The sequence below is a fragment of the Acanthaster planci genome, linkage group LG14 (genome assembly GCF_054643075.1).
Source record: "Acanthaster planci isolate LZ-2023a linkage group LG14, COTS_SCS, whole genome shotgun sequence".
Lineage (NCBI taxonomy): Eukaryota > Metazoa > Echinodermata > Asteroidea > Valvatida > Acanthasteridae > Acanthaster > Acanthaster planci.
The window spans coordinates 6,552,668-6,579,897 of record NC_141790.1 but is presented as its reverse complement, the minus strand read 5'-3'; the positions used below and the strand labels follow the sequence as shown (position 1 = coordinate 6,579,897).

General features: G+C 39.3%; 1 protein-coding gene and 1 long non-coding RNA gene across 6 annotated transcripts in view; one reads left to right on the top strand and one right to left on the bottom strand.

Annotated features, from left to right (window-relative positions):
• LOC147796792 (uncharacterized) overlaps positions 1–24,457 on the bottom strand; it is a 28,094-nt gene extending 3,637 nt beyond the window's left edge. Inside the window, exon 1 of the long non-coding RNA XR_015427603.1 lies at positions 22,263–24,457. This is a non-coding gene — a long non-coding RNA (uncharacterized LOC147796792). The remainder of the gene's footprint in view (positions 1–22,262) is intronic.
• The window catches only part of LOC110985308 (uncharacterized), a 92,318-nt gene that overhangs the window by 14,844 nt on the left and 50,244 nt on the right, over positions 1–27,230 (top strand). For 4 of the 5 annotated variants that reach the window (XR_015427602.1, XR_015427601.1, XM_087145322.1 and 1 more), the window contains exon 2: positions 14,232–14,360. The exons of the other annotated variant lie outside the window; for it this stretch is intronic. Coding sequence is in view for 1 of the 4 variants with exons in the window: in XM_087145322.1 (XP_087001448.1) it covers positions 14,232–14,360 (129 nt within the window). In the remaining 3 variants the exon portion in view is untranslated. The remainder of the gene's footprint in view (positions 1–14,231; positions 14,361–27,230) is intronic. 5 annotated transcript variants of the gene reach the window in all.

Below are 27,230 nucleotides of genomic sequence, written 5' to 3'. Positions count from 1 at the left end.
GTCCAAATTTCATCTGTAAAAGAATACTCATTATCCCCTCCCCCAAGACGGTGGTCGTACCGTTTCGGTACTATAAATAAATAATGCAACTTGCATCTACCGCCCATGCACCCTGCTGAATGCCCACAGACCCTAGATAATTATCGAATGAAGGAAAGTTTCCCAGACTTAAAGTTGTTCGGCATGCACCTTTAAGAAACTACTGACGGTGAGGAGGTGGCTTGAATCGAGTAACAGCCATATCCGGTAGCTCACAGGCAAGGTGAGATGCAGACTCTGGCCACAGATGTAACCCAATGCGATATCTGCACCTGTAGTCATTAGATTTTCGACCACCGACAGGTCACCTATTGGGTTTGTAGTGGTCCATCTTCCTCCTTTTCCCCGTCTTTTCTCCGAGATGGTATAACGTATTAACTTGAAACTTGACACGAGTATGACCCCTAAATGTACATACAAGATGACATCACGATAACGTCATCAAGCGTAAAATTCCAAGCGATTGCAGTAAAAAAAACCACCAACCCCCGTCAATATGGATCTCATGAACTGAGCTATGGCAACAATTTTGTTGAGAGTATCAATGTCGCCAGACCTTTGCTTTTCGGATTAACGAAGGGTCAAATTTAAATGCTTAAAACAACCCCTCAAATAAACTTGAATTGCCCATCAAATTATAGAACAATTATTTGTATTAACCAAGGCGTTGGGCCTGTCTTATTGTGATTAACATAGTGGACCCGCTGATGATGAAAAATGTCTTACAGTTGTCTTTCGCTTTCAAATCCGCCATTAATTAAAACCCGCCGAGTCACACTAAGTGAAAACTAGTCGTGCAAGCGCGATACAATGTGGACGGTTGTACATCTGATAACATGTGCATTGTCTTGTGACTAGTCCGTAATTGAATGCCTTTAGTTTTGTATGGAATTGAGCTCATTAAATGACCACTTTGAAACTCTACTTGAAAGCCTTGCCGTTGCAAGCATGCTTGATTTTTTTCCCACTTTCCAAAAGTCGCAAGAGGCTTTTGTACATTGATTCCTGGCATATCCTACTTTTTGTGATTTGTTGCTAAAGGGATAAACTGCCTGTATTTTAAAGTAATTTTTTATTTGGCAGCATGAGAATTATACGGACATCGTATTAACCAACCCCTTAAGAGAATTTCACAAGTATTGGAGAATCAAGAACGTACGTTGTTTCTTCTACATTTCACTTCAAACAGGAGAATTATGTAGGGGAATGAAACAGATATCGTATTCAATACGCATTCGGTTGATTCCAAAAATATCTCGAATGTCAAGATATAAACAAACTAATTTTTGTATTAAAGCTCTCTTTTAAACCTCGGAAATACAAAAATTGTATTGAATTCACCCTGCAATGATTTTATTAATCCAGAAATAAATTGAGCACCTTGAAATTAATTCATATCAAAGACTGTGTTTTAAACCAAATAAAAACCTTGAAAGGTTGGAAAATAATCTGGGCAGTGATTGACAACCGATCGATACAAATATCTGTACAATGTTTCTCTGCTAAAGTCAGCATTCTTTGAGCGTACGGGTTTTGGAATACCCAGAGCCTAGAAATAAAATTACAGATTTCTGGAAGTGTCATTAAACTTGTTGAGATCTTGACATGTTTTATCTCAGGATGATGACATAATACAGCCAAGATGTCGACATCCTGATTGAACGTATAACGAGATGTCGACATCCTTAGATAAGTCGTCACAAGATGACATTATCCTGAATTTAGGATACCGATATCCTGAGATAATCAATCACAGTAGGACGGCATCTAGAAAATATGAAGTCAACATCTGAAATAATTCATCATGGCATGCCAAAATCCTGGAGAAGGTAGTCGACATCCAAAGACGATTTACCACAGGGATGAAAACATCCTGACAAAAAGATGACGACGTTCTCAGAGAACATTTTACAGGATGACGATATTGTGACATAGCTTGTCACAGGATGACGACATTGTGACAAAGATTGTCACAGGATGACGACATAGTGACATATCTTGTTACAGGATGACGACATTGTGACATAGCTTGTCACAGGATGACGACATCCTTTAAGCATTGAATGTGAAGTCTTTATTTCACTTCGTCATTTAATATATACACGAACTTTAGAGATGTTGTCTTGCACAAATGACGAGACTAAATAGATTTTCCTGATATGCAACTAAATTCGGTTACGTTATCAAACTGGATATCCGTATTGGCCAGTCACCTCATGTACGTAACAAAACAAATTCGTCCCGTTTAGTTTGATTCCGTACCATGTGATTTCAGTGAAAATGTTATTGGGAATGAATACTTTTTGCAATTTCTGAGGATAATACGTACGCTACAACCTGTTCTCAAGATATGAAGACATGTTGATATTAGGTGGTGTGGTATAAGAGAGGCTTCAAACTTAAAAAAAAACTCAATGGCTAAATGTTTACATATTTGGTAGTACTGTGTATAATTTCGAATTAATTAATGGAATTGAAGTGGTTTGCATACAAAAGATGATGCCTATGTAGAGAGGCGTTATCTGACACATCCATGATCCTAATGATTCTGCAACATTAAATTGTGAAAAATTGTGACTAAACGTCACCAGAAAAAACCTTTAATGTTCTCCTAACGAATGAAGCAGATATGCTTGTATGATAACAACTTGTGTCTAAACTAAATAACTCTCTTATGCTGTTGATAGAATCACAAACCTTCCCAAACTAGACCGTTTATGCAGTTTTTCTCCTTTACTTTATCGAACTAATGGCGATAGCCATTTGAGCTAAAGGTTCTGTGGCTCCGGCATATTTTATTTGAACAAGACAAAAGCTTTTCAGACTCTGAAATTAATGGACTACTCTATTACAGCCAGTGTCTTCTATTTATTCCCTCAACCTACCGATGATGTGCAAAAGCGTTATTCGTTCATCACTACTTAGCTCTACTATAATCTGAACTATCAAACCCTTTTATAACATCAGTTCACTTATTCTAATACACGCACTAATTCCAGTAGTTTCTTAAAGGGTGTCCATCTTGATGTTTTGTTATTAACATAGGATATTGGTAAACGGAATTGCTATTGGTTTGCTCCTCTTTGGCAATTGATACTGTGTAGGAATCACCATGTAAATACGAAATGCATAAATTTAAGGCTTCAAATAATTTAGTCAAGCCTGGGCCATTTAAAATATTTAGGTGAGAAACTTTCCTAACATATCTCATGCATTAGAGGTTTTGTCCCAACATGGCGAATTTGACCAAGCTAACAGCGGACAACGGCTTATTAGAGAAAAATTAAATTAAATTACTAAAATAAAACCGCTTCAACTCTAATTCAAGGGGTAAAACATTGGGTCGTCACTGCGAATTTCATAAAGCAAACACACAGGAATCCATGGCAAATAACCCATTTCTCGTGGTTAGGCATAATTTCGTTTTGCGTTAATTATCCGTACTTGAATATGGGAAAAGTCGTAATTTTTTAACGTATAGTTGGTGAAAGTCCTCGAATTTGATTTCTGAAGATCTTTCCAACTGGGATGGTAGGGAAGAAGTGGTAAGTCCTAAATGGCTCATTGCAAACCAGTTGAGTCCTTAAATAGGGATAACAGGAGTCACCAGTTTCATTGTTTACCAAGATTTGTGGGAAGTGCCTTCAAATCTGAGCTTATCGTTCTAGCAAGGCACGACCACTGCAACAGAGTGTTTGTGAACTAAATAATTATCTTATTAGTGTGCGAGGTAAACCCCGTGCAGTCTACCGCAAACACACATGAAGTTCACTAACACCGCCGAAGTAATAAATACTGAACGTTGAGCGAGCAAACTGCTTCATATCATATACGCTCGAAATATTACACCGCAGGCCCTGCTGCTGCAACGTTTTGCCACATCGGAGGCACACCCTCAGCGTAAACCAATTGGCGCGTCTTATATTAGTTTTGACCTGGGCAACCCTTGGTCGGCAACAGACCCGGTTGCAAAGTGCTAAAACATAAATTTCTGCACTTTCCTGAGTCCAGCCCTGGTGATAACCTGTACTTTTCCCATCCCGAATGTAGTATTAATAATTTAGTTTATTGATTAGCCTATCACTCTTTTCACCGTGGTCTAATCCTGCTGCTGCAAACGCTTGGCTGCGTTTGTTTTTCAATCAAGAAATCCCGAATATTTTTAACTATCCAAAGTTCTATTGTAATAGGACGCTCGAAGATCACGTGGAACGAAAAAGTTGACGTTACCGTCGGCTGGACTCTAATTTGGCCATTGTTAGTTTGGCATACCCCATATATTGTTCTCCGTGTATGTATATTTCAACAAATATAAATAGGATCTCTGAAACGAAAGTATTCCTGATTAATCACACAGGGGACCGCCATTAAGCGGACGTGATGAGTGACACTGCCGTATTTTTCAGGAACTTTTCGTGTGAAAACAAAATGATGTATATGCATAGTATCTAGCCAAAATAGTTATTGTAAAATACATGGAATTTCTAAATCCCCTAAATCTCTAAAATTAATTCTTTGAAAACTACTCCTAGCTTTGAAAGGTGCCCATGCATATCAACCTTGGTTGCAGAAACATTAACCGTCAGTGAGCCACAATTCGCACGTTCTTTATCAGTCTCAATTAAGACCATTGTAAAGGCTAATAAAATAATGTCACAGAATAATGCGAAGAAGCAAATGAGCTTGTGGGAGAACTGACTCGGAATAACCGCCTCGCTGATGTTGACATGCACGCGAAAATGAGTGGTGACGTGCACTTCCAGTTGTGTTTGGCTGTCGCCATTTCACAAAGTGTCTGATGGCAGTTTCAGCAAAATATAGTACTAAGCAAGTAATGAGCAACTGAGTAATAAGCCGTATGCTCCCTGACGGGCGTAGAAGTGAATAGTCAAATGCGCAAATATTACCGCCTCGTCTGTTAACGGTGTTACATGGCTGTGATACTCCATTTCTAGCACTTGAACCTCCAGTCTGTGTAATCCAATCTAATTTTATTTTGCACTGTCATAAATCCTGATGTCCAAATTATTTCTTAAATTTTGTTGTACCATTTCTCAGAAAAGAAGTTAACACAAATGCACAATATATATGTATAACCTTTATAATTAATTGCTTCTGATGTCACCTTACTGTAGGTCGTCTTATATTTTTCACCGTAAGGATGGGGTAAGAGGGCGGGCCACTCTATTGACTCAACCCGGCGAATAAATTATAATTCCATCCCACTGAATCTCGCCATCGTTTCAATTTTCATGTTATTTCTTCTTCTTAATTTTTCTTCGGTAAAATTACTTGTGTTTTGTACTACGGTTTAATACATTTAATATATTTTCTGCACAAGGCAGTAATATTTTCGGGCATGTATTACAGTGTATCGTTATTGCCTGTGCCACTTTCCAGGAACATAATGGCCGCCAATTATTAACAATTCATTTTTCAATTTTTTGGAGGCCCATTTCCTAAATTAATTAGTTCACGCTTGCTTGGTTTTAGGAACATTAATTGCTGGTAATAACGTTTCGTTGTTCATTTTGTCTCAGAATGGACCCGGACAATCAACGTAAATGGTTATGTTCATGATAAATATCTGATGCTTTAGTGGCAAAGGCTTTGGTTGAAAAACGACGCACTCAAAAGCAATTATAACACAGATAGCGCTACAGTACGGTAGCGCCTTTTTACAGGGGAATTTCATAAATGAATTCGCTTGTCCTGCTTTGCATATGATATTGGCCCATATTAATGAGTAATTCTGACTTCTGTCTTGATATTTAGTTTCATTCCATTTTCAGCCTTATTCCAATGGATTTTGAGCCTTGTTAACATGGTCATGATGCTCTGAATTTCAATGATCACCTGTGACGTTCGAACCTAAAAATTGAGCCAGCAGATCTTTGAGCCATGACTAGAATCCTATACTACGTTGATTTCATCGTATAGGTCCATGCACAGGTGGTACCTTCACCCTGCGGGTCAGTCTTGGCGACGACAAATTGTCATCTTCATCAATAAAATATAAGTATGTATCCAGGATTATCGTTTTACACAAGGATAATCTCTTGGAGATTTGGGGAAATGTTGCATCTTTGATGTGCTGGTAACTTATGTTGAAAGATAACCTTTTTATGTCCTGGACTCGAGTTGGAAATTCCATCTGTGAATTTAAAACTTGACATTAACATTTCATCAGAGACACGCTCACTTTATGGATTCATTGGCACACTGCGTTGATTTTGATACTTAAATGACTAATATATTTTTCCCTTTCCTTGTGGATAAAAATGAGCGCATTTATAGGGATGGCCTTTTGTGTATTGCAGTATAGGCTTGCTGATGTCTTGTATTATCTTTTAAAATGATCCTATATTCATTTTGTTTTAGTGATCCAAACAATCTAGAAATAAGAACCACGTTTAAGCGTTTAGTTATGGCGCTCGCTATTGGGACTGTCGCCTGTACCGGGTGTATTTTTAAACGCGTTACACCAAATGGAAACAAATTGTATGTTGGAAGAATGAGCCAATTCGGTATTCAACTGCGCGTGCCCAAATGAAGCGCGTTCGAGATCATTCGGATGCGCGTGCCAGGTCTGCCCAATCAGCTTTGCCCTTTGCGGACTTGTGTGCGCGCTGTTTTCCGAATGATCTTGCTTTTTTCATGTACTGAAGTGGCTCATTAACTGTTTCTTGATCCGTAAAAATGCTCGATACGGAAAATGGTTGCAGATTGCATAGAAGAAGATTAGAAATAGAAATAACTGTCTACAGTAGAAATTGCAGATTCAAAACTTCAAACCTTCAAATTGGTGCTTATAAGGAGACAGATATAGAAATAGAAGATTGAAATCAATCATTGAGTCAGTGTGTCACCGGTGTTGACAAGAAGTCAACCGTGGCGTAAATTGATTTCTCCTACCATCCATCATCACTCTGCAGTGTCTAAATTATGCATGAACAAGGCTTTCACGACAGGAAAATCCTTTATTATTTCATGAGACATCGTAAGCAGTATAAACATTAATATTTTAGTTGAGCATGATCACACAGTCAGTGGACCTATACACAACCAGCCGTATTGTACAGAACTGAAAGATGCTTACATGCAATAGCAAGCCGTCTAACACTCGGAACAGTTGCTATTGTGCTTTTGTTGCAAGGTGAAACAATCTCGTAGAAATACAAAATATCACCGTCATTGATTACTCAACAGATCCTATTTAATCCTCGTCATGACAGGCCAATCTGGGTGATTAAACGCGTCCGTCGAGATTGTGCTTGTTCACTCACACCCGTAAGTTTTGGATCGCATTGCATGTGCCGAAACAAGAATTTAACCACGGTTTCTAAGATCGGTACACGTACCACAAACGGATCTGCGTTTAATATCAAATCAAAACTTCGAAGTTTCGACTTTTTTGAGGATAATCTATGTCACCCGTTTCGTTTGAGATGACTTGAACAACGACGCGCTCTTCGTTCTTAAATTCTTCTGCGACAAAGCGGGGCAGTGTTCAACCAACTACGATCACTTTTAAAGCCTACCGTCTTGATTTAATCAAGTGTAGTGTATCCAGCAAAGTGTTCAGTGCCAAATTTGTTGGACAGCTTGGTTATTTCTTTTAAGTTACAATTTTCTGCTTTTAAATTGTGATGGAGACCTATTTAATATGGCTGTTTAAAAAAAGGATTTACTTTAAAAAATAATAAATGAGATAAAAATTGTGGCACTTCAATTTCTTGAATGACACTCTGACGTGTTAATGTTGAAACAACCTGACATGCTGTTGAGGTAGGCACTTACTCTATAATGGAGACATCACGCTGTCATAAAGCAAAAGTGTTCATAAACATTTAGGTCAGTAAACAAAAAGGGCAAATATGTTGGCAAACATGCTGCTAATACCATTTGCCCGTCGACAACTAGGCTGTTCTCAGAGCAAGACCAAGGCTGTTTGCCATCATTGGGCAGGAACCTAATGTTGAGATGAAGCCAATGTGGGTTAAGGGACGCTTAATTTTATTGGAGAATTCTAATTCTTTTCAAAATGTTTGTTTTACTGGATGTCAATAAAAATGTAATTTCGTGGTATGTAATATTCTAACTGGGGTGGAATGCCAGGGGACGGGATCTCACACGTGTTTCAAGAGGACACTGGAAGAGGGCACCGAAATCAAATGAATTACTGCTTGTATTGAGGCTGTGTCCATGACACAATTTCAAATTGGGGACATCTAGGGAACGCGGACATATCCGCTGGAGGATGCCCCATAAATAGTTAAGCCATTGAAGAACTGACTGTGCAAAGGGGCACGCAGCCCTAAAATGGCTGAAAATTTCTTTTTTGAGAATGTTCACTCAGTATATTTCAAAAATTTGGTCCAAAGGAATCCAGCCTAATATCGTATGCCAGTAGTTACGGAGAAATGATGAAGAAAGTCTGTTTGCTTACATCTGACTCGAGAGCCATTTCGAAACTGTGTACGTATCAGACTTCACCGAGACCAAGGAAGACGTCAAACGTCCCGCCTCTGCCGTGAGGAGCTCAAATATTGAGAAATATTTACTCCACCGTGCTGCGCGATAGCCTCTGTTTTATTCAGGCTTTACTTCGTAATATTCGACTCCGACTGTACAGTTGGGAGTTAACGAATGATATGCGCGCTACCTTCAAAATATGCTCCAAGTATGGTTAAAATTTAGTACGGGTGGCGCGTGCGCTTATCTCAATGTGCGGCAATTGTTTATGGCTACATGTACTCGCGAGAGGGGCTGTTGACAAAAAGGTTGATTAAAACCGTTGGAAATTCATAATTTTAAAACTAATAATTACCGCTAATGGGTCATTAGGGAGAAATTCCCATAAGAACGTGCACAAAATTTTTCAAACTTTACTGTCCCATAATTCAATATTCCCTAATCTGATCTGAACCAAACTTTGTATGTTTTCATTTTAGGCCCTAAACTATCATCCCTCAAAATATGGAATGTAAAATTCGGCCTCCTTCTGGTAGGTTGAAAATAGGGAGACACTGAAATGTCTCCCTAAAAGCCAATGTCTCCCTAATGCTAAAAAATTTACCACAAAAAGTCTCCCAAATGACCTATTTGTAAATATTATTTTGACTTTCTGACTAAAAAGTTATGAATGAGTATAAAAAAACATTTGCTTTAATTTAAGGCCAGTTCTTACTTCAGGCGAATGTGAAACCGAATCAAGCTTGACGTTATGAATAATTTGCAGCAATATTTTGCCAGAGTTGAAAATGTGTTTTGCCCATTTTGTTTTGTCAACTTTTGCCCATTTGCAGAGCAAATACTTATTTGCCCTGCCTGCCGTCGTGTTTGTGAGGATTTCTGTGCAATAAAAAGGGCGTGATAAATTCGCTTAATCTTTCGCTTTCGCGCGAAGTATTAACCGACCTTCGCAAACTACCTCATGGCTTTTAATTAAGCATGCATATGTACTCTTAACCTCGTAATCACCAAGTTCTGTATGATCAGAATTTTGCTTACAGTTTTGCAAGCAAACTCTGCGTCCAGGTTAAGATTAAGATGTCGGTGCTCATTAGTCACATCTTTCGAGTATTTTTCACAGTGTCATCTACTGTTCAGGTACAGTTTATGTACTTCGGTCTTTCTTTTCTCACTGAAAACCAATATTCCAACCCTAGTTTATTCTTGCCTTTGCGAATGTAACGCGTTCGTTTCATCAGATCAGATTCGTGTTAGAAGTCAGTTGATAGGCCTTCCTGTAACAGAACTTGGCATGCTCTACCTTTCGATACATTAATCCTGGAGATTTGAGCATTTCAGACATTCACTCATAATAGGTTTAATAAAGCTTTATTCATTGACGTTATGGCGGAACAATGTCCCATGCCATTAACGGAGAACACAACTGTCGATCTCAAATGGATTGTTGCCTGGTTTACTGTTAGAGTAAAGCGTTATAACTCACCCCTAGCATGATGTCAACAGAGATGCTAGCTTTGTAGTTTCCACCCAGATTCAATCGTAAACATTTTCAGCCCAACAAGTGGCAGCCATCACTTTCATTATTGCGGTGTGACAGCACTGTTTACCTTGGGATGTATTTTACTGCACAGACCCATTATCGATCGTGTTTACCGCTGGGATTTGGGTTGAGCAAATTTGCACGGACGTGGTGTGACAAGGGAACACTTTTTGCATGAATACCGAGTACTTGGGACGGCACTAGGAGGACCACTGTTTTCTCTTGACAAATATTTCTGCAGATTTGGACGATCACAAACTTTCCCCAAGCGGTCACAAACTCAAACAAATACCAGAGAAGTAGATCGCAATTCTTTCAATCACAGTTTATCCCATGACCAGTTACTTCTGCATATATAGAAAAATTCAGTTTGTTGTAAGTCATATCTAAAATATACATTTCAGAGTTTAGAGGGAAAAATGTGTTAGAGATTTTCAATTTTCAGCCACAGTAAGCGTAATTCCTACTAATAAAACCATATTGTTCGTACTTTTAAAAATCAATTTATACCTTCTGGGATAAGCTATATATTGAACATAAAATAATTTTGGAGACATTACAACCAGCAGTGCGTATTCTTTAGTGTGTGCATTCACACTTTCGATGATACAGTTATCTATGTTAATTAACGCTCGAAGGAATGCAATAGCATTTTAGGTCCGCGAGAACGGACGGGCAGTTCTTTTGTGCACTTCTGTTCCATTGAACTGCACTACTTACGCATTGTGTCTTTTTGTCTTGTCCAAATAATAATTCATAGTTTTGTCACACCAGGACTCGGAAAAGGGAAAACGAAAATAATTAAATTTATTAATTGCAAAAGAGTAAATGCAGTCATTCCAAACCGTTCCCACATTTAAAGACAAGTCAGGTTGTATTTAATGAGTGTTGAAGGTAGTGCTTAGTCTGGAGGGAAACCGACAAGACCTAGACCATGTACATTTTCTAAAACACGTCTAATATGAGTTTGTCACCTCACTTTATCATTAACAGTATTTTATAATGAGTAGTTAACGATCTGCTTCAACATTTTAACTGTCATTAAATGTTCTCGTTTCAAACCTCTACGAGGCAGAAGAGTGATTTCCTACGGACTTCTTAAGACTGCTTATGTAAAATTTACGTATTGTTTTAGTAAACTGCTAAATTGTCGGCGGAGGGCTTTGGTGTCGCGGGGAGAGACAATGTGGCGCTTGACCCACCTCCTTTCCCGGAAAAATGAAATAAAAAGGGGGAAATGGGGAATGCAAAGAATCTCACCCCAAAAACTCCAGTACACCAGCACAGCGATGCAACGGAATGGATTCAAGCTCAGCCAATTCCAAGCCATGTCAGGTCAACCCCTGGCTAAAGGGTCACCTATACCCAAAGCCAACTGGTTAAGGCTCCTAGTTCCATTACCCTCCCTATCTAGGCAGTACCTCCCATTACATCAAGCGCATCCTGCAAAAGCATGATATTCAAGTGTACCATACAGCCCCCTTGAAGATGCAGAACCTGCTGACCTCCCAAAGGACCGGCCTAACCCACAGCACACGCTTGGAGTGTACAAGATCCCCTGCCAATGTGGCAAAATGTACATCGGTGACACTTCCTGGGACCTCCCTACGAGATGAAATGAACATAGAGACCATATCAGGAAAGAATAATTCGATAAGTCTGCCATCATCAAGCACTCCAACACCGAAGACCACCAGATCAGCTAAAGCCAAGCCGAACTCATCACCAGTATTTATACTGGTACCCTCGCCGCATCGGAGAAACCATCAAAATCCTCAAGTACAACACTGTACTGCATGACATCGGCTTCAACATCTGCGAGATATAGCTTCCCATCCTCACATCCAAGTCCAAATGGTCTCCGATACCCTAGGACAAGTGCCCAGCCTATGGGTCTCCTATACCCTTGGAAACCTTCCCCCACGCTCCTTTCCTTCAGACTGACGCACCTCACTGATCTGCAAGCACCCTTGTTCCGCTCGAGTGCCCTAGGATGGATCCTGAGTCAGCATCTTCTCCACACCTCAACGTCTCCAGACATCACTGCTTCATCGTTGGAACCTCTGCAGTCTCCTGACGACGGACAGAGTATACTCTCCGAAATGTTGAGTACCCTCCGGTTCTTTCAGAACCACACATACTCAAAAGAGATATCTATGCATGTTGCTACCACAAACCTCTGGAAATTTTACCCATGGAAAAAAGTGCCCCCCCCAGAAAAAAAATGGTGAAACTCATGGCAGGGGGTGTAGCTATAACTCTTAAGAATTTCTTTAACTTCAAGAACGGTAGTTACAGGTTTAAAGAGAAACTTTTGAGACGTCTGGATATAGGTATGTCCCTAGCAAAAACAAAACATGACTTGAAATCAGCAGCAATGTTAAGCTTACAGTTCTACGTCTTCTGCTAAACGTGACTCTCTCCTTCTGATAAAAATCATGTTCATGAATGGGAGTAGGCCTACTTGTATTTACAATTGTTGCCTGCTTTGTAGGGGTCCGTGGTGTTTTGCACACCAGAGGGAACAAACAACTCACCTTGGGTGTGCCAAAATGGCACCGTGGCTTCGCCTCGGGTGCCATATACCCCCGAGGGTATACAAAACACCATGGATCCCTACACAGCAGGCAACAGTTGTTTTTATACCACGATAATAACACGGTAATAACGAACGCAAAGGAACAAATAGAACTTCATTTTGCGTCACAAGGCATTTCATTTCACTGAATTTTTTTTCAATTGATGAATGTTTGGTAGGGAGTACCATCTTTTGTCTTTGACATTTCCAATTTTTTCCCTAAGAAAGTCTTCAAATTTTGTTATGAAAATACGGGTCTTCCCGTCAAGTCTCTGGCGATGTAAAATTTGGAACCTCCTTATCCGCACACACACAGAATGTTCCCCCGTTTTCTTCCTGCTGATGCTGTCCTGCACAAATATCAAATTTCTGGATTTGTTTTGAAGGAGACAAAAGTCTTCTTAAAAATTAACCTGCTGTCATCTGCTTACATTATTACGGTCAAATTACGGCGAAATTAGCCAAGTTAAAAAACGAACGATGTAAACAAAAATGGCGATCATAGAAGAAATAGTGCCTCACTGTCGCCAACAGCACATCTCGTAAACATGAACTAATGTAATACCAGCGCGGTTGTATAACCCCGTACCCAAGGTCATGCCAATACAACGCGGTGAAAACGACACTTTTTCAACCGTGGGAAGATTAAATGTACCCTGTGGGATTCATCACTCATGTACCACGGCGAACATTGGTCATGTTCTTGCATTCTGCGCATGCGTGTTTGTGGTATATCATGCGATTGATTCTCGACCAATAAAAGTGCACTCTAATGCCATTGTGTAACAAATGTGGTAGATCAACCCAGTGAGAAAGTTTCATCAGTTTTCTTGTTGAAGAACTACGGCTGGATTGGTAGAAGAACTTGAAATCTAATTATCTTTGGAATTATTTTTTTTATTTTCAAACGACGTCCCCGACATTTTGCCCGGAAAGAAAAATTAATCTGAACAAGATATGATTACAAACGTATTTTTAATGAAGATTGTGACCTCGCCTGCATAATGAACATGACTGAAATTGAATTTCACTAAATGGCATTGAGCGTGATTATGTGCCTGGGTGGATCCCAAAGGCTAGCAATTGTTGGCATTTCGTAGGGAGTCTTTTTTGGCGGCTGGCTGTTGTTCACCAGAGAAAAGCCCAAGTCGGGCGTGAACTCTTTCCTAAAAGCCTACAACTTCTTTTTAAACGTGACTTCATTTGCTCAGGGTGACAAGAAGGGAAATGATAACATGCAGTCAACCCCGTTTGTCTGTATACATTGCCCACGAGGTACGGGTCTATCTTACCCAATAGTCTTAGTCATAAACTAACAATTAAATTTATGCCTGTGAGAACTAAACCGGCTGAAAAGGCTGCATAAAAAGTGCATGTGCATGATGGGTTGGCATGTTTAGCTTAAACAAAGCAAATGTACATTAACAAATCCCCATGTCATGGTAATGGTTCACAGTTGCCACACTCATGCATACAGTACTGGTATTCGATCTCGAAGTGAACAATTCTGATTATAGGAAATGTTAGCCAATTCACACAATGTAAACCAACCTACACGTTTGCATGGAGTCATCCTCTTGTTTGCTCATTTTTCGGCAGATTTGGTATTACCACTTCTACAGCCTATTTGTACACAATGGAATCAAAGAGCTGAAGTTGATGCTGAAGTTGGTCCTGATCAACCATTCTCGAGTCAAAGAACTGACGTACATGCTTTCTGCAATAAAGGTACTACTACTTTTCCCCTTATTTGGCATGAACTAGTTAACTTACAGGGCTCCGGTTGAGCAGCATCGCACAATGGATTTTGTGAAGATAAAGATTCAACACATTAAAACGCATTTTATCTAGAAAATTTTCTTCGAAGAAAACAGAGTAAATAAATAACTTATGTCACTCTCTACATAATACTTCTCCCCTATATTGTAAGGAAATATCTTTCCAATAAATCAGTTATCTTTAAAGCAATGTGTTGCCATGGCAATCAAAACCCAAACTTGTTTCCGCCCATGGTCATTTTTACGCTAAATACACCTTAACTCACGAACATGCACTTGATAGATTATGCAGAATTCCAAATTTGAGAAAAGAACTAAACACGGCGATCCCAACTACATTCTGGGTAAAACAAGTCCTGGTCCATTCTCGTTGACTGCCAATTTAGAAATCACTAGCAAGTCTTGTTTGTTTGACGCAGTCAGGCGCTTGAATAGGTACTGTAAGTTGTCTCGCCTGTTTGCTTTGCATTATTTCTTCCTGATTGCCGATCGTAATTACCTCCTGCACGCGGCTTTCATTATCGAGCACACTATCTGATTCGAAACTGCTTCTGTACAATTTTCAATTTCAATTTTTCACCCAGTGTCTTCTTTCGAACAGCGGCTTCTCTTAATATTAAAATGTACAGTCCATCATTTGCAATTATCAAAGTTATTGTTCAAAAGCAAAGGCCTACTTGGTTTAAAAAAAGATTCATGGACTATACTCAAAGTGAAATTATTCTTTCTGTTAAACTGTCATTTGAAGAAAACAATGGAAGAAGGCCATTTCCAACACATTTTGGAAACCGCATTTTCCGGAAAATTGCCATTAGAATCGCGCGCAAGCGTTGAAAAGACTCGCGCGCGCGCAGTGCTATAATTCGTAGGTTCAGCGTCTGACATCGTGGTTGCACTCTTCTTAATTAAGATTTTGAGTAATTTTGTTGCTTCACACGGACATGATGCACAGATGAGAAATAGGGGACTGTACCTTTAAGTGACCAAAAGGCGCAATGGCAGAACAGACGTATTAGGTCGTCTTAAAGTAACATAGGGCCTATCCTTGCACTTTCGCTGCCTAATTATGGGAAAACACATGAATTTCGAGAAAATCGAAACTCCACTGCTGCAATCTAGACTATTGTTTTTATCTCAAATGTTGCTTTTAGTGTTCTACGCATGTACATTGTGCACAGGCACTGTGGGAATCAGGAATAAGGCGTTGGTCATGTACATTGTGTACAGGCACGGTGGAAATCGGGAGTGAGGCGTTGGGCAAAGGTCATCGTCTCTCTCAGCAGACGAACCAAAGTTTAGGCCTATTTGAATTCAATACAAGAAATCTATGACGCGTAACAAGATAGATCATCACACAAGTGGAAGTTGTTTGAATCGGGACAGTGTGATTAACTCCAATAGGGCCGAGGGGACTGATATAATACACACAAAAACTCATGAAATGAACTTAAAAGATTTCAGGAGACTTCTCTTTTTTTAAACGAAATCATAAGGGTGTCATTCCCGGAATAGGTTTGGGGGGTGTATGCCACCCTAAATCTTCTTTTGAGTCATTCTATAATTCGCTTACTTTTTGATGGGAGAAACAAAACAAAAATTTTGTAGTATTTCTGAACTTTCCACTGGCCTAAATTTATCAGGTATGACTAAGAAAAAAAGTAAAACATTACAAAATTAGAATGTACCGTTTTGATTTAGGATTAAGGTACACGTTAAACGTGCAAGCATGTTTTGTCTTCTATGAACAGCATCTCTGTGTAATTTGATGTCCAGCCCCTCCAAAGATTTGGGCAATTTAAGAAATCATGTCATCGCCCATCCAACCACTTTCTGGCTCGGATTAACCTCAATGGGCAAGCACACTGATTGTTGTATATGTGTGTATATATATATATTTACTATAATGTAATATTAACGTATACCACAATTATAATTTCCCAAGGTCACTTTGTTCTTCCTATCCTTTATTTCTGTCGCTTCACATTTGAAAGAAGAAAATATCCGTCCTGACCCCTTCCCTTCCCGTGCACGAACTAACCATTCTCCCCTTCGAAACATGGGCTTAGCTTTCACTCTGTTATCAATAACTTTCTGAAGGACTGATTTGGGCCTGTAATAAAGGTGATGTGTTTAATCACGCAGGCGCACTTCAGTCGCCACCAAACTCTTTGATTTTTTTACAGTTAAATTTAACTCCTCCGTAAAACACTTTCCCTGCAGGATGTTTTTTAAATGAATACAAAGAACAGCGTAGTGTAAAACCATTCTTTGAGTTGTTCAGTTCACAACAATGACATTAAGTTTGGCGAATTTGTTGCCTTGGAGACAGCCAAAATGATAAAACGGGGCACAACACGTTGTTTAGTGACGTCATTTATACGTGTAATGTAATTAGACCCATGGTGATGTTTTTCTATTCCGACCGTTTTTAGAACCCCGACCTCAGTTGACTTGAAATGACCTCTACATTATAAAAACCCAATGTGTTCAAGAAATGAGTTAAGTAAGATTCTAGTGAAGTGTACTCCTGATTACTTTTTTGCAAGTTTCCTGTCACACTGTGTACGATATAATGAAAACGGAAAAATATGGATAAACTGTTCCAGCAGTTTGTTCCATTACATTTGCAATTTGTCACGACCATGAAGTACGTTAGCCAATGCGGCTTTAGATATTTCCGATTATATCGCACTTAACAATAGCAAATAGCATTTCGAAAAACACATGCGATGTTTTAGGAACAAATACAGCACAATAACCGCTGTTTTAAGCGATGCACGGGCGAGTTTGATGAAAATGTTTCTATTCACAGTATTACTAAAACAGCATTGTGTTATTCCACAAAATACAGAGAAATCAGGGAGGCCACAAAGGCTTTTTCTGTCGTTTTCCAGTTTTCCTTAATTAACTGGTGTGTTTCCATTGAATTTTATTGTTATTTTATTGTGAAGATTATCAAAATAAAAATGGATTCATTTGTATAATTTCCATATACAAACGCCAAACAAATTCCAATACCAATTTCAACTCAAGTCGCTACTCTTTAATGCGTCCAGGCTTTTGCCGATCCTCATATCCTTAGACAGGAATATAAAGACCATCAAACTCATCTACAAGAAAGAGTGAAAGTCGTACCATTTTATGGCCAAGGCATGTCAAGGGTTGCAAACCAGTAAATAAAGTGCCAAACAAACCCTCGTGTGTTTGCAAGCTCCCTGAACGTTCCGACAAAATATGATTCACTCAGGGTAAGCAACTTGCTTAATTCCTGAAATGCACCCCAGCCTTTGAGACGACAGGCATGTTTATGTACCGCCCTCTATAGTTTCTCCCATGTATTCTGGTGCCGTTATCGTCTGAAACCAACGTTCGCGTCACTCGGTTCAGAGGACCGGTAAATCTTGTGATCATATCTCAACAAATTGTAACCTCTTTAACAACTTCGTTTGGGGATTTCGTGAAACAAAGCATAACCGATAAAAGAGTCTAAGTCTAGCACATTGCTGAATGCCTGACTGACGGTTCGAATCGAAATCAAGCCTGCTATGTAATTTAATCCAAAATCTACAGAAATATGTTAAAAAAATGTCCATTGTTTCCATAACAGTTTAGAGATCTGTTTAGTTAGATTATACTCACAGTGGCGACCAATAGTTCTTTTTCAGCGGAAGTCAACAAGCACACGATCTCCTTATATCCTCTGCGGGGATATAAGTCCTCTCAGGAACCTCTCAATTATCAACATTTACTTCATTGAAAATTTTCAAGATGTGATAATTGTCTCGATTGTATTATTGGTATTCACCTACTTCCTCTTACGAGTTCAGCAGTATCACTTTAGTGATGACTGATTCTGGTAACCACTTTACCATCCTAAAAAAAATCAATCAATGCATAGCTGGGCATCTTCTTTACTACAAAGATAAACCTAGGAGGGAACCTAAAGCATTGTTATTGTGGTTGTACGTTGTGTCAAACTTTTAAAGAAAGGTATAAATTAGATTATTGTTAACTGAGGTATTTTACTTTTGCTTCCTTTTTCTTAACTATCTAGGTCTCCGCATAAATCTTCGCTTTTATCCTTATCAAAGTGAGCTGTGTTATCTAAATAAAAACTCTACAAACATTAGTGTCTGAAGTCATTCGTGGTAATAGTCCCTTGTTGTCCCTTCAAAGTTCATATAAGGACAGCCTTTATCTGGCAGCCATTGAACACCGAAGACCAGCAAAGAAAAGAGAGCTGGTTACGTTGCTTGCAGTACAAATAACCGCCATTTGCCCGTTTTCTAAAGCCCAGACGCACGACAAAAGGCAAAGTTTTTTACAATGCTCTCTGGATTATTATTCCCACACAAAATTATCTGGAGGAGCGTATAGTAGGTCTGAAGTACGGCCTTTTGTCCCCTATTCTTTGGCTAGTTTGTTTTTGGTATAGTAACTGCATGAATCGACCCCGACCATTGACACTGTAGAATAAAATGATGTAATATGGCACAAACGAGCGTAAATAACTCACAATACAAGAGGGATTCCCCGGCCATAGTTAAGCTGTGTTGAGTCATTTAACATAATATAAACCAGTGCTACGGTTTTGCTAAGATGGCGGCCACGAAAACATTTTGCGTATGTCGCACACAGTGAGCTGGGATTCGCGGGTCCAAGTACATATGTCCGTTAACCACAAGTTCAAGAATAACACACAACCAGCTGCCTGGTAGACAGCGCGTGAAGTTTGTTTTCGATATTCGGAGTACAGAGTCTACAACTATCTTGCCGTTACGTTACCAGCTTTACAGAACCAACTGGTCCTCCGACAAGCTGTAGTCCAGTTTAAACACGAGTTGATTGACGGCGTGGGCGGCCTGCGTGCATGAGCCGGATATATCGGCCCTTGTTTGTGTTTGCCAAATTCCACGGGGTTGAGTGTGTAGTTAGCCACCATCGCCTCGCCCTGTAGGTCCACACGAGTACCAAAATGCAAGCAGAACTTGGCGCCTTATTTTATGAAGTGATGCACAATTTCACGGCGCTTCATGAACTTCATTTGTGATATTCTGAGGGTTCATATTTAAGCCTCTGTAATAACCGTGTTTCACTAAAAACACTTTATTGTCTTATTTTCAATGTTGCAGTCAGTATATTTTTCTTCACTGCAATATAACTTTTCCCAAATCAATGCGGAGCCCACAATGAAGACCTGTTACAGTAACCATTCGTGTGTGTACCATCACAGATTCTGCAATACATTTTCCTGTATTTTACAATCAGAGATTATTTTTCGTAAGTTGCAATTTAATACACGTCTATCCACTTTATACGTCAATCACAAAACTCTTGACAACGTACATGTAAAAAATAACTGAAATGAACGGATAGGTTTTGATGACCTTAAAAATTCAAACTTCACGACACGCTATCGATGTAACTTAAGTATATTTGAAGGCGCCATCGTGCTATTTGTATGGCATCGTACAGCAATAAATTCAGTCAATATGCAAATCAGCTGAACTTGGAAAAGACTAATTCACCAACGTGAAATCTATATGCAGCGAACCGATGAAATTAGTGTATTATCATTCCCCGGACTTGTTCGTTTTCTTCTTTCACGAGGGTCTCATGTTGTTTGCGACTTTAGTTCCCATCGAACATATTTCTCGTCTCATCAATCAATGCTGCTTTATCTTATTTTTAATGTTCAAAGTCGAACTTAAAAAAACATGCAGGGCCCGTCACCTCTGCTGAGTTTTGTTGGTAATTTTGCACTATGAACTCCTGTATCTAGGATCGTATCTTGCTGATAATCGTCAGAGCAAACATGGACACCGCTTTCTGACGATATGGCTGACACTCAAAACTGACACTGAGCAAACGAAGCGACTAAGCCGATATGTAATCTCCGGTGTCGAGGGCCCTGTTGTCACACCACACAGCGTGCCAAACCCGGCCAAATGCCGAGTAGACGGGACTATCAAACCGGCTACTTCGGCAGGTGGGTCGTTAACAGGGGCTTCACAAATTGAAAGACCTCAGTGACTCAGATCTGGACTCTGACCTCCAGCCAAGCTGACCCCAACGTCAAGTACCATGAATGTCTTGGTTCTGGACCAACATTGTACTTCCTAGAGCTATGTACCGCTGGCTAGTTTTTGTAACTTTCCCTGTGGTGTTGATCCCTTCTTGTAGCTATGCATAGTTGCATACCACTGTACCAACTACTAAATGTTTGTTGCATTAAATTATCTAATTTAATATCATACACAAACCCATGAAGCTATTTCACTGCTCCCACTGGCCATGCTCCCGTTAAGAAAAATGTTTTGGTTTGAACAAACAAAAGAAACCAAATCAGACAGTCGTGCCACAAATGTGCATGATCAACAGCGCGGTTGAGTCTTGGATTCTGGGATAACAAACGTCACAAGGTACTTTTGCACTGTACTAAAGCCGTTAATTGTATAGACACATTTCATGAACAAACAGTCATTATGTTTGTGAATGTAACATTGCTCTTTTTTACAAACTGGTCTCGATAATCCACGGTTTTTGTGTGTTCAGGTCATCTAATAAAGAGGAGACGTGAAATAAAAACTTTAAGAGCAAAATATATATCCCCTCACCCAGTTTAAAAGCAAAGGATAGCACAGTGGGCCTTTGTGACTTCTTTGCCTCAGCATCGTGAGTTAATTAAAAGAAGTCTTTAAATAACTTTCTAATGCACAATGTAGGCCTACTCAATACTATACGTCGTAATTTTTATTTTTGTTAAGTGACAAGCCATAGACTGTACTCTTCTCAGATGGCAATAGTAAATGCTACTCCAGTGTTGTAAGAAAAATCAGAAACAGAGAATTTAGAGGAAAATTCCGAAAAAAAGTAGCCTTCAGTTTGCCATGCTGTATGTGAGTGCAGTTTTACATTGACTTGAAGATACAAATATCGTCGATCAAGGCAAATTGGTATACACGTGAACATTCTTACGCCCTGATATATGGTATTAAACAGGAATACCTGACTGTTTTTGCAATGTCAACGGCAGAGACAGAAGGGAGGAAAAGCAGGGCATCACTGAGATCACCTAAATGGATTTCCACTACTTTGTCTAAAGCATTGGTTTAGTAGTCCATTCACTGGATATAATGAGGATCCTGGACGAGTTCAAGAAAACAAAAGTTGATAGCGAATGAAAAATCACCCTTGACGACAATTCTTATAAAGCTGTGGCAGCGTGTCGTTTGAATCGCCGTCAAGTGCATACTTTTCTTGGGTACATTGTTCTTTGGCAATATTTGAGCAGACTGCTAAGGGGAGGCATGGCTGGAGATGCAACATTTTTAACAATGAATCATCTCTGTAGGATATCCCACAAAATTTGAATACCGTAGTGAGATCAAAACTATTCATTTCAGTTCTTTGCCGGACGTCAAAGGTTTGTTTGTTTGTTTGTTTGTTTGCTTGGAACAATAGTCAATACGCTTATTTCTCAGGCAGTGTGTGGGACATGAAGTACCTACTTTTTAATCATCACCAACCAAAATTTCATTTCCGTGACAACGTATTATGCAGCGCTTTATTACTGTGATGCAATGTGTCGGAGTGGTCTTGTGGTTGAGTAAGCCTCTAGATTATAGCATAAGAGGATTCCTTGTACGCATTTCCAGGCCCCCTTTTTACAGCTCCACTGTTTCACGTATTCAGCATTCAGCGCAATAAAACAACACTCCCTGTTCCAAAATAGGTTTTATAGACAGGTGGCACACTGCCCGTAAATGTGATTAACCAACCGCAAGAAACTTCAAAACTTCCTGTAACAAAATATTACCCACACTGAGTCTGAAATGAATCTGTGATTTACCGCAGTTCCTCAGCTAGTTGTTAATCATTGGCATGATTGCAGTTGCCTGTTTGCAGCATGCGTTCAAACCCAGCCCGAAAGTACAGTGCCAGATGACTCAGGGTCGAGCGTCCCAAGATCGAATATACCACTGGAATGCCCACGAGGAAATAAATACGCATTTTGAAAATTGACCTCTCCGAGTTACAGAATCAAACATAACGACTTTAAATACTGAAGAGGAAATCGTTGGACAATTTTCTGTGGAGGGCGGGATTGCGTGCCAAGAACTGCCGTAGCGTTGCCGCAGACAGACAGGCGGGCGTTTGGGTGAAATACCTCCCGTGAATTTAGTGGCGTTGTGCGCACTAGACTGGAAACGCTCGGATGCTTCCCGTCAGGAACTGAAATTCGAAGAAGACTTGGTGTCGGGTAGTAATGACCCGGTCGATATATCATGGCAAGTCAAAAAGTACGTGTCGCGTCAGAAAAGGGTATCCAAACACGACTGGAATGTTTTGTAGTATGTATAGCACAAACATAAATGCATTGTAATACATAGTAACTTCACTTGTGCGGAATATATTTAAATTAGTAGGTCACTGTTGACGGAACGTTTTTGGAAAATAGAAAACAATACGAGTGTCTCTACGATGCAGGGAACCCTAAATGCGGGTGAAATGGATGATCGAGCCAGACACATAATTTTCCATAAGTAGAGGTCTGAGGGAGAAGAAAGTGGCTTGCATACCGCTAATATTTAATACTTTGTGATGATTTCCCTTTGAACGCTCCCAGAGCACTTTCCACAGTGTTCTAGGCTAAGCTGTAACTTGTAAAACGAGATAGTACATGTATCTTGATATTGATAAGGAAGGTTTGGTTTCTACTGTGAGGACCCTGATAAGAGAGCTGTTCTTTATCATTTATTAATTTCACGCGATTACTTCAAACATAATTGGTTTTCACAGTACATGTACGTGTAATTGGTATCCCGGATGTAAGCTGATCATATTGGAAACCTCTCAATGTCAGTCAGTGTCGTGCACAGAGAAAAGCTTTTAATCCCTTTTTTCAGTCATTAAAATCAACGGTATCCCTTTTGTAGCTGTATATGTAGGTACGTTAAAAGTTTCGGTTTCACTTTACATCTAAGGACTTCAATAAATCAGTGTTTGGTCACATAGAAATGGTGGGTCTCACTGCATTTATAACTGAAAAACATGTATTAAATAAAGCAGTTGAAGCTACCGAGCCCTCCAACTGGAGTGGTAGACTCCGACACAGGTTAAATCCGAAATCTTGGAAGAGCAACACTTTTTGTTGCAGTAGTATCATGACTAAAACCCATATCAAATCAGTAATTACAGAACTTTCCTTTGGTTACAAATATTACCTATCAGTTTATGAGTGGCCAAAACTTGCAAAATATTTATCCCTGATGGGCAATAGCTTTTGCCTTGATATGCACCCTCGCCCAATTGGCAAATAAAGTATTTCCATTGAGCATACAGACGTAGCGTTTATTACGTTTCAATAGTTGCATAAGATTATAAATGCTATAAAAATGGTTCTGTCCCATGGTCTGCCAAATATAGTTTATCAGCAACAGGTTGGATAAATTTTATACGTCAAACGTTGAGAAAATTACAAATAATCATTTTAAGGCATGTTACAAAAATATATCTATACATTCTTTGGTGAAGAAATCTGCGTTTCACGATACCATAAATTATAACGTATAAATTTTCAACAAGAACTGAATGATAGCTGTGACCGTTTGAATATAGCATTGAGGGGTCTAATTCAGTTCAGCTGCCAAAATCCAAACCGCGTCGATGATTAAATTACGGCGTCTTCTGTTTATCACAGATGGTAACGCAAAGGATGCTAAGCAATGATCAGAGACGTCATTATGATGATGTTCTAGTGATTGTTTTTTAGAATTCTGGAGCTGGAACGTCAGTGTTGTAACTTGTAACAAAATAAACTTTAAAACTTGAGATTGTGGATTTATTTCACCTTAACACGTATTCTAAAAACTGATTTGTGTGTTTTTAAATTTTAGGCCGTTCATTTTATAGGATGATAATGCAGATGATGCCTGCATAAACCAAGGTATTGACTCATTTAATATATGCGCAAAAGTGGCCAAGTATCACCAGTTATTTTTTGCCCGCAAGGGTTACGAAGATGACTCGCTATTTACCATTGTTGCTTGCTTGGCAGGGAATTACACCCAGATTCAGTCAACGACCGGTGGTTTTGGTCCAGCGGGCAGGGTGAATAGCTCCCGAGAAAAATAGCCAGAAGACCCTGGGCCGATTGAATGGTGTGGGGTATTGAGAGGGTGCGGTGATGAATAGGGTGATGTGAAGGAATGAATGGCTTATGAGCTGGAAAAAACCCTAGTCTCAATAGAAAGCTTTTTAACCCAGGAATAAATCAAGAAGAGACTTTGTGGGAAGGTTTCACAGCCATTAAAACCCTCTTAGAGTTTTAAAATAAAGTTTGGTAAACATCGACTACTCAAAACCACCAAGAAGGAATAATTTGAGTAATTTGATTTTAATACAAAATTGATCAATATTCAGTTTTGATGAAAAGACGATAGTGCTTTCATACCTAGTTCAACGTGCAAATAACTTAGAAGTTTAAGCAAATTTATACAGCTGGAGGTTAATCTGTAATATAATTGAGCAAAACTTTTATTCTTGTTTTTCACCCCGCGTCCTTCTGCATTGGTACTAGCAAAGGGATCGCCAGAGTCAAAAAAAGAAAAACCTGCACGATGTGTGTTACGTTTTCAGTATACAAGCATGTTATTGTTGAATAACGTACTGTACATACACAAGCGACATTTAAATAAACATATCCATATACAAAGTTTAAGAGAACTTAGTAAATATTTGAAAATCGATAGAAAACCAATGACACCATCATGATATCATTTCAAATTTTACTTTTATACATCGGTCACCATTTAACTTTCAGCTAGATGGGAATATGTTGTTCTACATGCAGTGTTTAAGTATTATTAGTTTAGTAAACATTATTTGACAATTGAAAATTTATCGGAAAGTTGAAAGAAACCTTGCGTGAAACCTCATTTTGCTGCAATTCTGTAGGCCCTATGTACAGGCGAGAGCCTTGTTTATACAAGAGGAATCAATGTTCTCTCATTTTACAACGGACACAACACTTGTGGTGGGTTTCAACCAGTAGTTTATTGCACTGTGTATGTAATATAAACTATATTATACAGTGTTTTGTCAGTAAAAAAAAGAACCACTTAAAATTGCTTGGATTTTTCTTTTTGCATCGCCCAACCATGTGCGAGGCCATCCAAGTGAAAGGTTTGAACACTGCAACCGTTTCTCGTTAAGCACAAAATCGGTTCTATAAAAGATTGCACATTATGTACCACACCAAGAGTGAAAGTCCATTAATGGACGTACTTACCAGGATCCAACAAAGAATGCCGCATAGTTCCTCAATTTTTTTTAATAGTAAATACTTTGTAATTATTGTTGGTTATACGGTTTAAAAACGAATTTAAAACATAGCCCAATGTTCGATAGTTGGAAAGTTTTTAAAGACAGGAGAGAGGTCATACCCAAGACATATTTGAAAAGTTTACATTGCATTGTATATCCCCAAATTAATGGTAACAACCCCCCCATGAAGCAGCAGCACTGAGGCACGATCTGTATCACCTGCTAAACCTTTTATCAGGTGTTGATGTTTTGCTTAGCGTTATCGCATTCCGAGGGCGACTCGCGACAAGCTCGCGTGCGAAGCCTTTCCACAACCCGCTGTTTGTATCATATGTCTCGGCGGGCTGTAAGAGCCAAAACACCGTGTGAAAGGCAGTCTCGCACACGCTAAAGATTATTCCTGGTATCAGATGATAACGAATGAAACTTACACGACTGGCACAGTACTGCGGTTTTATGTACATGTATAAGGTTTGTCTTTGCTTTGGTTTTAAAAAGTGGAGAAAACATATCCAGACCTTTGTGGATAAAAACCTTTCCAAAAGTTCTCACCAACAAATAGCGGTAAGAACGTTTTACAGAAAATTAACTTTCGAGTAACCATCATTGAAATTTAAATTAAAATGAAAATAAAAAGGCTCCTTGTTATATTTTAACACAATTTTCAGGGAAAACGTTTAAAAAGCATATAGGGGTCAAATTAAAAAAAATGTTATCAGAGCGTCCTTGCCTGATATGAAATCTACCAACAAAAACTGGGTAGCTTTGGCGAATCGAATGGCATTAAAACATTTCAGTGTGAATATTTTCAGAGGGTTGCAATTGAACTTCGCGTTCAGATTTTCTGTATCATTATTGATGTGATTACTTATTACACAGACGGAGAAAACCGGCTTTGACAAGTTCATCTGTGGAAGTCAATTCAGTAGTCAACAAATCACGGATAAGTAACCTTACATGAACAATAGTTTCTTTACTGACCATGTAGTGCTTTTAAACTTACAGAGGTGGTAGCTTACAATGCTGTACAAATGGATATTGTTGACAGTTTATTGTGGTTTTGTTCAGGCATAAATACAGGCTGATAAAGAATTGAAAGTGATGATAATTGTTGTCAGCCTTAAGCTCAAGTTTTGGGGAGTAAACTGCAAGATTCTCTTCCTTCAATCTTACTTTCATTCTCTGGAAACGGTCAAACTAATGAAAAGGAATGGAGTACAATTTTTACGCCATTTCTGTACTCGGCCTGTCTGAGGCAAACATTCAGCGTTATTGATATTTCCAAGTTGATTGGCACGTGGGCAACATGTCAGTCAAAGGACAGTTTTGCGCGCGCACCTGCAGCTGTGTTCCAGCTTGTTTGAGTATGGTTGGCATGACAGGTCGACCCGGCTTGGTTAACTATTCATAGGTGGCCTAACTGCCCTCTCATTGGCTAGTTCGCTCAGTTGCTTTTGTGCGCGCATTGATAGCGCTCCAAAGGGAACACCCT